The following is a 14920-nucleotide window of genomic DNA, read 5'->3' on the forward strand; positions in this document are numbered from 1 at the left end:
ACTTTTCCTCACAGTGGCCATGTTTGCCTGTGTCCTCAAAAATCCGGAGGTATTCAAATAAATGACAGGTGTTTCAAAAACATTTCAAAATGTAGGGTGTTAAATAGGAAAGCTGATCAACTTCTGGTGAGAGGATTATTGGGAGTTATTCCCAGTACATTGCAGTGTGCATGTTTGAAAATTTCCCTAGTAACACAGTCTGATATTCCAAGATTTATCACAGATAGTTACTAGGCATGCGGTCTAGGAGACCGTTGAGGAGACATGCCTGGTTTCATGGTTATGCCCAGTTTCCCAGTTATCCCAAAGTACCGTCTGCTTAAGTGAATTTTTCATTCGCATGGTAAGCAAATTAATGCTGATGTAATCAAACCCTGGGCTGCAGGAAGAAGCCCATTAACAGCTTACAGCCTTGAATACTTGAGGTAACTGCAAGACTACATGACCTGTATGGGGCTTGAACAGACGACCTCTGTATTACCACTATGCTCTTAACCACCTGAGCTAACCAAATTTCAGAACTGAAAGATATCAAAGGGTTAAAGTATATAGGACCTGTCTACAGCAAAGTGTTTGTTTCATTGGTGATGAGGTATGTTTGCATATTTGAAAGTTGGGTGTGTGCCTGTATATAAATGTTAATGTGCGTTTTTGATGTATGCATGTGATATGTCTGTATGAGTACATGCTTGCACACACACAGTACTGTAGTGTACAGGTACTTGTAAAGCTTTTGCCCCTTAAATATTGGGTGCAGCATATGGAGGTGTATATCTCTAAACTTTTTTTAATATGCATTTACTACACTGGGATAATGGCAGAAGTACTGTATAACATTCAAATGCACAGCCATGGGAGAAATAACGTCACAGAATAACTGATATACAATTTCTGAATATAAATACAGTTATTACCATCCACTTTCTTATTATTTTACTTTTGTACAATAAAAAACAAATTCCAGCATGCTGTCTGTGCAGACCCTGTACAATTTTTTTTCTTGTAAACTGCCCAGTCCTCCTAACATGTAGACTGCATGCCAAACTCACTTTTTGCTTCAAATATGAGCGTGATTTTGTGCAACAGTTCCCCTTGAATGTGTGCACTGTGTTGCATACTGTATTCTCAACCTAGTTTGTGGGAATAATTCTTTATTGTAAGCCAGCTTAGCTGCTACAGACCTCAGTTTTTGCCCTGAACCCAAGCTCCAGGGCCAAACCTGACCTTTCTTAATCTCTCCAACTTCTAAAACTTTCCCACTTCCTATTACTATTACCGTTCACTGTTGTGACATGCAGTAAACTCGCCTTTCCGCTCCCCCTTTGTGTAAATGCCATCTCCCAGTCTTTAAAAAAAATTGAAGTTTTTTATCTTTTAAATTATTTATTGTTTGAACTAGACATGGACCCAAGTGATCCTCTGTTTTGCCCCTTCTCTTATGTCAGGTACACTGCTTCCAAATAGTGTGCCCACTGGGGTCGGGGGTCGGGGGGGGGGGGGGGGAGTTGGCAACACTTTTAGTTGGATTTTACTTTCATATCTTTTTATCAAAATTTCCTGCTTCTCCCATGACTTTTCCATAAACTTCCTATTTCTTTGGACTTCAGTTGCTGCTCCTGTATTTTTGTAAGTAATCTCCTGGGTTGTTTCAGCTGTTGTAAGTGCCTAGTCAAGTACATGCCAAATGGCACATTGTACTCTTATTAGTCTGATGATGGCTGAGTACAGCAGGACTATCATTTCCTTGGGACTGGATGCCATAACTTTACTTAAGTTGTGCCACATAAAAGAACTTTGTCACTACTTTGTACACATGTTAGTCGAAAGTTCAGGCTACTAGCCATCTCTGTACCTAGATCTCTCACCTCTGAGTCTACTCTTAGAGGGTGTGCTGCTGTTGCTGTAGTTTTCAGGGGTATTTGACTTCCCAAAGAGTATGATGATGCATTTATTCACATTTAGTTTAGGCTATGGTCCTGGCACCAATCATTTGTCTGATCTAGACCCTCCTGAAGGATGTCTACATAATTGGGGGATTCCATGGTTGTCCCCAGCTTGCACTCATCAGCAAACTTGGTCATCTAGAGACCTTCCACATTAGCCTTTACTTCAGAGAAGTATATTCTGAACAAGAGTATTTCCAGCACTGACCCCTGTGGTACACCACTAGTAACTGGCCTCTTGATGGATCTAAGTCTACTCACTTTAGCCATGTCTCCTGTCCATGAGCCAATTGGCTATCCATCTGGTGACAGGGATTTATGCCCAGTTGTTTTAGAATACCTGAGTGAGGAATTGTCTAATGCCTTGCCCAGGTTGAGGTAGGCTGTATGCACGGTTTTACCATTACCCATGGCATTAGTGACTTTCTCAAAGAAATCCACCAGATTCAGTAGGCATTACCTGCCCTTGACCCAAATTGGGTCTGGCCCAGCATTGTTTCCTGTTGATCAGGTCCTTGATTATTCTTTCTATGGCCTGACATACAAGACTAGTCAAACTTTTATCTCACCTGCCTCTTCTCTCCGACATACCTTTACTGCATCTCTTTTTTCACAATATGAATATTAGAACAGTTCAATGACTTTCCCTCCTCTTTTCTTCCGTGAGACCCTCCTGTCCTAAATGCTTTTTCATTTATCACGGTACTACCCCTGCAGCAGCACACTTGTAATCTGAAAGCACCAGATCTTTCTCGCCCGTATCTAGTTTGAAAAGCTATCTATTTTACCCCGCTGATCAAACAGTCCATTGGTCATCTCATGTCTATAGAAATGTTCCAGAGCTGCTTTCCTTCCCCCGGTGATGCATACCAGCTCTTGACCAAAGTTAATACTCATACATTTCCTGGGTGATAACCACACAGCCACCACTATTGCATTAATCTGCTATCTTCTGATTCAAATATTTGATACGATAAGAGTATAGATCCAGCAGGTTTGTCAAGGATGTTGCATTATTTCCCAGATCATTGTCCCATTGAATACCATATTATCTTCCCTTCCATTCAGTCTTATTACAAAGTACCAACACTCATTATCAAAGTCAGTCATCTATGAATGATGTATGTTTAAACTGTTGACTTCTTCCAATAGGTGTATCGTGTTCTGAGTGCATCTGGGCTTTCAGTCTATCAATACATACATACATTATATTTTAAAGCTATTACTGTATTTTAAGTCTGGTATTTAAGAATACATTTGTAAACTGTTAACTGTCTTTACATTGTTTCCTTCTCTTGACATCTCATTAACTGCTTTATTTGGGAAGATTAGTACATATATAATCTTTTCTGTACTTTTATCTATCAGCTTTATATATATTGTGTGCACACCTTTTGTCAACATCTTTATAAGTCATTCATAGGGCATGTGTTTTTTGTGCCTAAGGCTGGCTAATATAATCCACTCCTCCATGCCCTAGTAACCTGTTTATTTTGTACATTGCAGAACTTGGCCCATTCATTCCCAGTCTTGACTGTAAGACCCTACAGCTGTTTCATTGTTTGAGTTGATTTGAGAGCTAGTCGACCTGTTCATTTTATGCAGAGGCAAGAATCAAGTAAATAAGTGGGTTATCATTGTGACTGGATGAACCCTCCCTAAGCCTAACCTTGACCTCTAGTGGCCAGTGACTGTGTTGATAATTGGTATAAAGCATTCTTTGAGATGCAAGCCTGTTTGGCTTATTTGCATCACCAAGCCACTTTGACCCAGTTGGCCATATTCTGTTGTACCCAAATTTGCTAGCTAGGATCAGCAGTCCAATGGGTCTAATTGCCTCCCTTACCCCTTGATGGGCAAGTTGGCATTGGCTACTCCATGTCCAGCCCTTGTGTTCAAGCTGCTAACTTACCTCTAGTTGCCTGGAGTGTAGCACTTTAGACCTGCCATATGGCATAGTTGTGGTAGGCAACTAGGTCTTGTTGTTAGTTGTGATGATTCTTTGTTTGAGGAATCTAGGAGAATGTTCAGCAAGTGGCCATGTAACTTCCCAGCACAAGACCCTTTTACTCCAAAAGAAGAAGCTATTGATTTTGCAATTTTCCATTTGAGGAAACACCGGTAATCTGTATGGTACATGTTACTGTTAAGTGTCCAGTCTTGGAAGTCTGCTTTTATGGTAGGTGTAAAAGCATCTCTGCTTCCTGTTGGTTTTGACTGATGACTGCCACAACATCATACTTATCTTGCACAACATGCACTTCATTTAAGACTGTATTATTTTGCTGGTTCTACTACTCTTCCTGGGCACAGGAAAGTGCTTTTGTAAGCTTTTGATTAGGTGATAGTAAAAGAATTGGATGTGCATTCTTATGAAAGAAATTTAGTATTTTAACATATAGTACAGGCATTTAATTTCCTCCTCATATGTACTAATGCACTGCAGTTGACTAAGATTAGTGATAAATGCCTACCTTTGTCATTGGTATTTTTGTGATGTACGTATGCTGGTCTGCAGTCAGTTTGTAAATCCATATTTTCGCAGTTAATACTATCTGTTAGTGAGGATTTGTTTTTTTATTTAGCACTAGTGTTGAAGTACATTATTTTTTAGCCTGATGTGTTGTGTGCCAGCAAGTGGACAGTGGCACTGTGGTGGTGAATAACTACATTCTTAGCTGAACTAGAGAAAGTATATGGGTTTGAGTCTCCAGCTCCTGTCTCTGATCATCTTTAGCAGTGGGGTGCTTGGCTCCATCACACATGGAGCATGATGGTTGCCCTTATGCGGCTGACTAAAACATTTCTGGTTAGTATTCATGCCCTGCCCCCATGGATCTGAATTGTTTTCTTGCTGATAATTCTACTAAACTTTAGTGGTGTAATTTGAGCTGGATGCTTATAGTTCTCTTTTGCCAGGGATGACCTAGGGGCTTTGGTTAAGTAGTGGCAATTTCAGTTGGAAGGTTGTGGAACTTGTAGTCTGAATGGTGCAGCTAGTTCGTATTTTATTACTTTAGCCGTGGTGCCATACTGGACAGTTACATTATGCAGCCTGGTTAGAACCTTGTACTGAAGAGGAGGAGGGTTCCTTGTTTCACTGGTGCAAGACTACAGACAGTGCTGTTAGAACAGTCTCTAATGGGGGGGAAATTATCCTTATGTTCTGAGCCACTTGCTGCCAGCTTAGCTTCATAGGCCAGGTTAGTAATTGTTGATGGGGACTGTAATCTGCTTTCTGTATTTATTTGCTTTCTTATCTCCATTCCCAGGTTCATTTTTTCAACAGTTTCTTCTATGACAAATTGAGAACTAAAGGATATGATGGAGTGAAGCGATGGACAAAAAATGTGAGTTTTTTCTGTCAAACTTCATGGCTTTGCTTAGGCTTTCTCTGAATTGTGTGGGTTTTTTGGGGTGGAGTTTCAAGAGGCTAACTTTTCAGGTGTTTCAATTCTTAAAATGTGTTTATCGTGTCACGTTCACATTCTGTAAATTCTCTGGACGAGGTGAAGGGATTTTGTTTTATTTTTTTCTGAAGTGTATATCATAGAAATCCAAGATGCAATAATGAAGTCATGTTAAAGGTAACTTATTGACTTATTGGTGGCCATGTTAAGCCGCCACACTTGCCTACTAGTAGGGAATTTTACTTACATTCACTCTTGGTGCTCCCCTTTACTGCAACTCAGCCTCAAGAATAATCATCCCTCCCAACTGCATGTTTTGTCTAAAAGTTCTTTGTTCTGATATGCATAAAATTGTATTTCTCTAAACTAGGAAAGAATTGGAGATTTATACATGAAGCGTGACCCAAAGCCTTTTTTTTAGTTTTGTGTTCATTAGGCTTACATATAGAATTTTCGGCATACTAACAAACTGAAGTAAAACTATGTATATTGTGAGAAACTAGCACATCCCTAATTTTGCATTTTTTCAGTTAGATATTCTGTGCCTCTCTGTCATGCACTATTGTAGGAAATTTGCGCTAATGATTAAAAAAAATTAAGAGCTCTGATCTGACTGGGTAAAAAGGCATCCTTTCTTTAAAAGAAACCAGAGCAGTCTGGTATCATCCAAATACTTTAAAAGTGGTAGAACAGATGCTGAGGTCCATTTAATGACCTTTAGTCTCTGCGCTGCTGTTATGGCTTTTCTGTGGATCATATGAACAATTCTTTGAGCAAGGATTCAAGATGTCCTTTAAACAATAGAGATTAATATTTTTTCTCATTTTCATTGATTTCTCTTTGGTGTACAATTTACATTTTACTGATCACATGGGAGCATGTGTTCTGTTGGGCTGTACTTAAAAGGATATAGGTCACTTTTGGCATGTTTGAGAATTTCTTTGATTATTCCTTGGCCAAGCTTCTATTCACTGTTTTTACTACTGCTTAAGAAGAGCAAGAGGCTGCACAGTTAGAAGTAATATTGGTAAACGTGCTTTGTGTACATCTTACTTGACCGTTTCATCACAACTTGTTTGAATATTGCTTGTAGAGTAGTCTGCTTCCAGAGCAGTACTACTTGGGTGTCTTCTGCACTAAAGACGACAGTGACGAAAACTTCTGCAAAGGAAAGAAGCCTGTTATGTTTTACCAGAAAAAGCATATTGACAGTTGTCACATTGGGGTCTTTTGGTTTCTTTCTAGAGTGCTACAAAGATCAGTTTTTGGTTTCTTTTGATTTCTAGCTATATGGTTTGGAGGAGGAGTTTGCTATGTCTTGAATATTTTGATATTTTTTCATGGACTCTTGTCTTTCGGGGGGGGGGGGGGTGCATTACCAGCACATCTGCATGTGTGACTGTCATGTCCAATACGTCACCTGTTTTGATGATGATAACCAGTTAAGATTCTTAAGTTTTAGGGCCTTGTGGATTGTGTAACACACAAATAAAAAAGTCTTTGTACTGGGAAGCAAAAAGTCTGTTCTCTCTCACACACATGCGCTCGCACACACACACACACACACACAAGATCTCCCTTGAGGAGGTTAGACAAAAGAAATCTGACAAGAGAAAATAAACAAGGAATATTAGTCATTTAAAAACACTGCAAGGATGGAGCATGTGGCCTTAAGGATCCTGTTAGTCTCCCATACAGACTGGAGGTGCATATCTTGGAGAGGTTACACCCTTGTACTACCCACCTGTTTCTGCAGATTTAGAGACAAACATCGCGCTGCCAGTATTGGAAGCCAGACAGATGACCTGTAGGTCACTAACTGAACCCCAGCAAGATGCTGGTTCCTGTGTCAGTCTCTTTTTTTTTTTTTTTTTTTTTTTACAGCAAAAGTATTATCTTAATTGGATAAATTGTAGAAGTGGGTTTGGATCTTACTGGGTGTTTTTGTGCAACTGGGTGTCTTTCAGGTCTATGGACATATTTCACCTCCTACTGGAGACTCCTAGCAACAGCCTTTTCTGATTGGATGAAACATTTTGAAATACGCTGCCCATCTTCTCTCCTCAGCTTTCTACCTTTCTATTTTTGGGATGGCCCTTCAGGTAAAATGGGTCCTTTTTGTAGAGGGGGGTCTTGCAGCTATTAGCTAGAGGTGAATCCATCCATCTCAAACAGTAACCACTCCTTTCTGGGCTGCAGTAGATATCTCTGAACAGTTTTACTTTGAAGGCTTCTCCTATGGGCATGAACCTAATGAGTTCACTTTTGGTAGGGAAACAGAACAGGCCTTTAAAGGACACCTTTTGAGACCACCCAGCTAGAAACAAATTCTCATCCCCTCTCCCAAAGAAACTAGACTGGATGTCCTTCAAGGATGCATCTGCAGTCCTTACAAATGGGTTGTCCTGTCGTCAGGCAGCCCTTCAGTCGGCCGGATTCCAAAGTCTGGGTCTGGCCTCGGCTGATGTCGCACTTCACCCGACGTCATAGCTGCAGTTATTCGGGTATAAAGGTATCAGCCGACGCCATCTTCCCCAGTCTTTCTTGCCGCGTGGCGCCCGAAGCAGAAGCTGTTCGCAAGTGCCGGTCAGTCAGAACCAGAGATTACTACTACCGAAGACTTCAAAAAAGCTAAGTACCCCGTTGGGGACTCTTTCTTGCCTCAGCCGATGTCAGAAAAAGTGAATAACTGTTTAACTTGTGGGAAACAAATACCTCAAAGATTTCCACTCTTACTGCTTACCTTGTCTAGGCCCAGACCACGACGTAGCAGCTTGTCTAGCCTGTGCTTCTTTTAACCGGCGGACGCTTAGACGCCGGTCGGAATTTGCAGAGCAGTTTTTCGGCCCCGATTTTGCTTACATTATGCCGTCGGATGCTCCGACTACGCAAATATCTAAAAAACGCAAGGAAAAGGACCAACACTCACGGTCCGCGGTTTTGGCCGAAACCGCTGTTAAGCCAACCGCAAGTGTCTCGGTTTCGGCTGAAACAGAGTCCACGGTTCTTCCTTCGGCCGAAAGCGTTCCTCCTACCGAGGCCTCATCCAGCATGGTGGAATCTGCTTCTGAAATACCACCTGCTCTTGCAGGTTCACAGGATTTATCTGACACTATCCCTTTGGATATTTCTACTCCTGCACGTGGAGCTGCTAGGCCACCTGCATCCATGTCGATTAAGGCCTTTGCCAGGGCTAAAGCAGCAAAAACTACCAAAACTGTGCCTGCTAAGCCCCCCTCCCACAGGCCTAGCTCTAGTACACAAATGCTTAGTCTTGCAGAGGATCTCATTTCTTTGATCCGGGGATCCCAGCCTCACCCAGACAGGGCTTCTCCCCCACCTCCAGAGAAGAGGCCTAGAGCAGAGCCCCCTGAGCCAGTTTCTACAGATGACTCCTCTGATGAATCAGATAATTCTAACCCTCCAGAGGGCCCTTTTTCTCCTTATGAGGACTCTGATGCAGAAGAGTCCATTCCTTCTGCCTCTCCACCTGAGGAATTTTCCTTTGGGGAAACCTTGCATGCTATGAGGGAACAATTTCAATGGCAGGGCCAGGATTTTACAGACTCTAGGAAAAGGCTTAGAACCTTTCTGCATTTGCCACAGCATAGGCCTTTAGCCATTCCTCCAGTACTTACTGTTGTGGATGATGCATTTAATGATGCTTGTACTGCTCCTGATTCTCTTCCTCCGGCCCCTGCTAAGCCCGATAGGTACTACAGGGTTCCGGACACACATTATCATTTATATAAGGCTCTTCTTGCAGATCCCGAAACTATCTCCCAGGGACCCAAGGCTGTAGCAGCTACCTCTGCCAAGAACCCCCTCCCCTCTGAAAGGGAATCTAGGGCCTTAGAGAGATGGGGTAAAAAAGTTTACACTTCTGCTACTCTTTTCAGCTAGAGCCTTGAACTGTCAGTTCCACATGATTCAGTATCAGGAATTTGTTAGACCAGTTAACTAAAAATCTGTCCTCGGATGAACCATTAGACAAAAAATCTGTTCAGGAAATGGTACATAACATTCAGCAGGTCAGTAATCATTCTTTAAAATGAGGCTATGATGCACTGGAGGCTTCCTTTAGATCAGCCATGACTGGTACAGTGATCAGAAGACATGCATGGTTAAAAAAGCAGTCCTTACCAGACCATGTCAAATCAAAGCTCCTAGATGCTCCGATGGATAAGCTCAATTTGTTTGGCTCCCCTGCACAACAGGTGCTCAAGAAGGTGGAAGAAAAGGCGAAATCTGTCCAGACAGTCAAGGATTTCTTGCAGGTCCAGCCTCCAAGGTTTAGCAGGAACTGGCCTTCCAAGAATTGGTCCTTTCCAGACACCCCCAGAGCTCAGAGAGGCAGGAATAGGCACTCAAGAGGCAGGGGTCAATCCAGAGGTACCTACAGGGGACGTCAGTGGCAGGCTAACAACCAGCAAGGTACAGCCACAGATCCAGCCACCACCACCACCACCACAGGACAATCAGTGACTTGGCTCTGGCACCGCCAACCAGGGAACAACTAGAAGCACCCTTAGGCGGGAAGCTAGCCTTATTTTCAGTAAACTGGCATTACATCACAGGAGACAAATGGATTTTACATACAGTAGACCAAGGTTACAGGTTCCACTTCCATAGGAAGAGAGGAATGCCAAACCTACCTCCAAATCAGAAAAAAGCTCTAAAACAAATAACTCACTAAGGATGAGAGCTGTAGAAAGGGTACCATCCATGGAACAAGGACAAGGATTTTACTCCAGACTCTTCCTGGTACCAAGAAAAGAAAACCAATGGAGACCTATTCTCGACCTGTCCGCTTTAAACACATACCTCATTGTACCAAAATTCAAAATGCTGACCTTACAGCAACTTCTTCCCATGCTGGGCAAGGAGTTTTGGCTGGTAACTCTAGATCTCAAGGAGGCATACCTGCACGTCCCCATACGACCAAATTGCAGAAGATACCTCAGATTTCTTGCAGGATCAGAGCATTATCAATTTTCAGCATTGCCCTTTGGCTTATCTACTGCGCCCAGAGTATTCACGAAATGCCTAGCATCAGTAATTGCTCATTGCAGGCTTCAGGGAATTCAAATTTACCCTTACCTGGACGACTGCCTGTTACAAGCGGACAACAAAAGCAAACTAACAAAGGACTTGGAAAGGGTCATTCATCTTCTGCAAGCCCTGGGATACACAGTCAGTATAAAAAAGTCAAGGCTGATACCATCCCAAAGGATAACCTTTTTGGGTGCCCAGCTGGACACATCAAAGCAGATGGCATTCCTAACAGTAGAAAAACAGGAGCAACTCCCTCTCTACTTCATGGCATTAACAAAGCAGAACCAGCTAACATCAAGGAAAGTCCTGCAAGCCCTGGGTTACATGGCATCCTGCATAATATTGATTCCACATGCCAGACTACACATGAGAAAACTACAGTGGTACCTGAGGAATTTATGGTCTCAGCACAAGCACAGCCTAGAAACACAAATTCCAGTAATTCCATGCCTGAAGCAAGAATTCCACTGGTGGGCTCTGGCCTGTCAATCAAACAAAGGGCTGCCCTTCCACAGCACTCAACCAAGCCAGACCATCACAACGAACGCCTCAGACCTCGGTTGGGGGACGCACATGCTGGACAAGTGCATACAAGGCTTATGGACTCCGGACCAGCTGCGCCTACACATAAATCAAAAAGAAATGCTGGCAGTAAAACTGGCAATCCAGAGATTCAGACCATTCCTTCAACAGGGTCAACTGTTGATAAGGACGGACAACACCACAGTTATGTGGTACATCAACAAGCAGGGAGGCACACATTCATACCCTTTATGCCGGATGGCAATGGACCTATGGAACGTGGCCCTGAGCTTCAACATTCAGTTACAAGCAATTTTTGTGCCAGGAAAAGAAAATATTCTAGCAGACATCCTAAGCAGAACTACCACGGATGCCCACGAATGGATGCTGCATCCGGACATCTTCAAAACCATTACAGGAAAATGGGGACTACCAGAAATAGACTTATTTGCATCCCCACACAATCACCAACTGAAGAAATTCTGCACGAGGATGTACCACCCCCTTGCTTGGAAAGTGGACTCCCTATCTTTCAGTTGGAAAAACCTGACAGCATATGCATTCCCACCTCTTCCTTTGATGCACAAGGTGCTACTGAAGATCAAAGAAGACAGTCCAAGGATCATCCTGATAGCTCCAGACTGGCCAAGACAACATTGGTACCCGTTACTGAGGAGTATGTCTCTGGAACAAACATGGCCTCTGCCCCTAGTTCCCTTGCTGCTAACACAGAACAACTTCAAAACCCTGCATCCAAACCTGAAAACACTGCAGCTAGCTGCCTGGAACATTGCTTAAGAACAAATAAACCAGAATTATCTCAAAGGGTTAAAGACATTATCTTGGAGGCTTGCAGACCCTCAACAAGAAAAAATTATTCAGCAAAATGGAAAAGATACCTTATTTGGTGTACTGCAAAAGGAGAAAATGTGTCACTGGTGAACATAGCTAACATCCTGGAATACTTGGCAGAGCTCTTCCTCAATGGCCTGTCCTATTCTTCCATTAAGATTCATGCATCAGCAATTTCAGCAGAATACAACTTGGATCCTCCAGTCTTCTCACATCCTCTGCTCAGGCAGTTTCTGAGAGGAATTAAAAATGTAAAACCACCAAGAAAGCCACCATTGCCAGCATGGGACTTGAACTTTGTGCTAGAAAAATTGACACTACCTCCTTCGAGCCAGCAGCAACAGCAGAATTACAGTACTTATCATGGAAAACTGCTTTCCTGCTTGCAATCACTTCAGCACAAAGGGTTTCTGAACTACAGGCATTAATGGCAGTACAGCCCTTCCTGATTTTCCATCAAGATAGAGTGTCCATGAGAACTAATCCTACTTTTATGCCAAAGGTGGTCTCCAGGGTATCTTTGAACCAAGCTATCCACCTGCCTACATTCTTCCCCAACCCACAGAACAGGGGAGAAAGACTGTTGCATACCTTGGATGTACATAGACAATTACGCTACTACCTGGACAGGACCAAGAATAATAGAAAGACTGACCAGCTGCTGGTAGCATATGCAACAGGAATGGAAGGAAAAGCAATTTCCAAACAGACAATCTCTAAGTGGATAGGAAATTGCATTAAATTTTGTTACTCTTACCATGGAAAGAAAACTCCAGAAGACATCAGACCTCACTCTACAAGGGCTACAGCCACTACCACAGCCTTTTTACGAGGAGTGACTACCAAAAACATTTTAGAGGCTGCTACTTGGAGCTCCGTGCATACATTTGCCAAGCATTATAATTTACCCTTATACTCCAGATCCCGAGCAGGTTTTGCCACTGCTGTTTTGCAAGGGATCTTAACTACACCATAATCTAATTACTCCTCCTCCCCCAGTTTGGCTATGGTATTCTACCCATTTGTAAGGACTGCAGATGCATCCTTGAAGGACATAGTACAGTTTTGTACCTACCATAAATGTAGATGTCCGATAGGCATGCATCTGCAGTCAGGATTACCCTCCCTCCTTCCCCTCTGAGGTACTCCTAGGGTATGGTGTATTTGTTTGTATATATGTATGTACATGTTTATTTTTATTTTTGCTCTCTCATTTGGAAACTTTTGCAATTATCCAAATTTGCCTACCTAGAGGGCACCTGACATCTGGGGCAAGAAACACTGAGGAAGATGGCGTCTGCTGATACCTTTATACCCGAATAACTGCAGCTATGACGTCGGGTGAAGTGCGACATCAGCCGAGGCCAGACCCAGACTTTGGAATCCAGCCGACCGAAGGACTGCCTGACGACAGGACAACCCATTTGTAAGGACTGCATATGCATGCCTATCGGACATCTACATTTATGGTAGGTACAAAACTGTACTTTTTAGTTTGGTCCCAAACAAGTAAAAAGCAAGGAAGTCTTATTGCAGATTCCAGTGTTATATTGATGGATGTGACCAGGGTTTTTGTGTACCTTAGTGGTAGGGAGAGAGATTTTGGTTTGGTACGAGTTGTATTTTTCTCTGCTGTTGGAATTGGGTTCGTGGCCACACCCATATGTTTCTTTGCCAGGGGGACTTCCTCAAAATGAAGGATACATATGACAGAGTATACTAACTAACCTTGAGAAAGAGGTCCACTGGACTGGTCCAGATTGCCTTAAAGGTGGAGAAACAAGTAATCAAATAGGCTTCAGTACTTGCAGATCCTTGTGTTGGGGATTGGGGAGGGCACAGACATCATTATTAGAAGGCATGTCTAAAATTGAAGCTCCATCAAAACTTATTCAGATTGAGAGACCTCAGATTCCTAACTTTAAAATTTTTCAGGACACACTTTTTTTTTTTGTTATAGTAGGTTGTAAATAATTTTTCTTTATACTTGTTTCGTATGTCTTCCTCCATGAGGATCTATGATTAGCATTTCAAGCCATGAAAGCCCCAAGTACTCTGACCCTTTTCCTTTACATTGAATGGTTCCTCAAATAGGATAAATTAAACCTTCGGACAAGTTGGTATGATTCATATCTCAGTACATTTCCCCACCTTGAGAACAAACCTCCACTCCATGGCAAGCAGAGTAGAACCCTTGCCACTTTCAGAGTAAAACTAGATAGTTGAATGGGTGACCTCAGATTCTCCTCTGATCGGTCTTGCATTGACGCCCTAAGGCTGGAAGAAACTTTGGAGCCGAGTCCGGCGGTAAAAGGCCCGCCAAAACAAGCTTGGACCTCCGCTCCTTCAATGCCCTGGGGTTGAACCCTGCACAAATGGAACATCCAGATGTGAGGTGTTCAACCCCCAGGCATCTAACACACCGAGTGTGGCCATCAGCTGGGGAAAGCTTATGGCCACACTCGGAGCATTTAGAAAAAATAGACTTGGGTTGCTCAGACATCCCAAGTTACAACAGTAGTTACTATAACTAAAAAGTAACTAAAGAAACACAAAATCACTCACAGGCCCAACACACACACACTACGCTAACAGCGAGCGGAGGGATATAACTTTTAGATTAAACTCTAAAAAAAGTAAATGTACCAAAGGGGAAACCTACACTTTCACACAAATAACTAAGAAAAAATCTTAAATTTTACAATTTAAAGACTGAAAACTAGCACTTAGCTTGAGAGCTTGAGAAACAATCCGGTCACCATGCGCGGCAAATGAGATCTGAGGTCATGAGGGTAGAGCAGGGCATTATGGGTGAGGGGAGGAGCTGAGAGCTTGGATCCATAGCTGGTAAACCATGCCGGTTCGGATCCGATATCGGATCCATAACCCACAGGTTGCAGACAAATGAATACACCTACTCAGATGGAACGTTATGGTGAGTACATAACTTCTAATTATTGGCTAGGCTTGTAATCAGTCTACAGACTGTCTAGTACTTGCCTATGAACCTGTAAGATGAGAAGGGGCCAGTTGCAAATTGTCTCTTCTTTTGAAGCAGCTAAATAAAAATGGTGAGACACTGCTGGCTGTAAAACAGCTTTTTGTGATGTCTTTTTCATTCTTCCTCACTATTTGGTT

At 42.6% G+C, this 14920-nt stretch overlaps 1 protein-coding gene across 1 annotated transcript in view; it reads left to right on the forward strand.

Annotated features, from left to right (window-relative positions):
* The window catches only part of SENP3 (SUMO specific peptidase 3), a gene marked incomplete in the record, with an annotated part of 457641 nt that overhangs the window by 291820 nt on the left and 150901 nt on the right, over positions 1-14920 (forward strand). Inside the window, 1 exon segment of the mRNA XM_044077008.1 lies at positions 5216-5293. Coding sequence (XP_043932943.1) covers positions 5216-5293 — 78 coding nt within the window.

This window comes from Protopterus annectens, chromosome 7.part0, assembly GCF_019279795.1.
Source record: "Protopterus annectens isolate FY-2018-M chromosome 7.part0, PAN1.0, whole genome shotgun sequence".
NCBI lineage: Eukaryota > Metazoa > Chordata > Ceratodontiformes > Protopteridae > Protopterus > Protopterus annectens.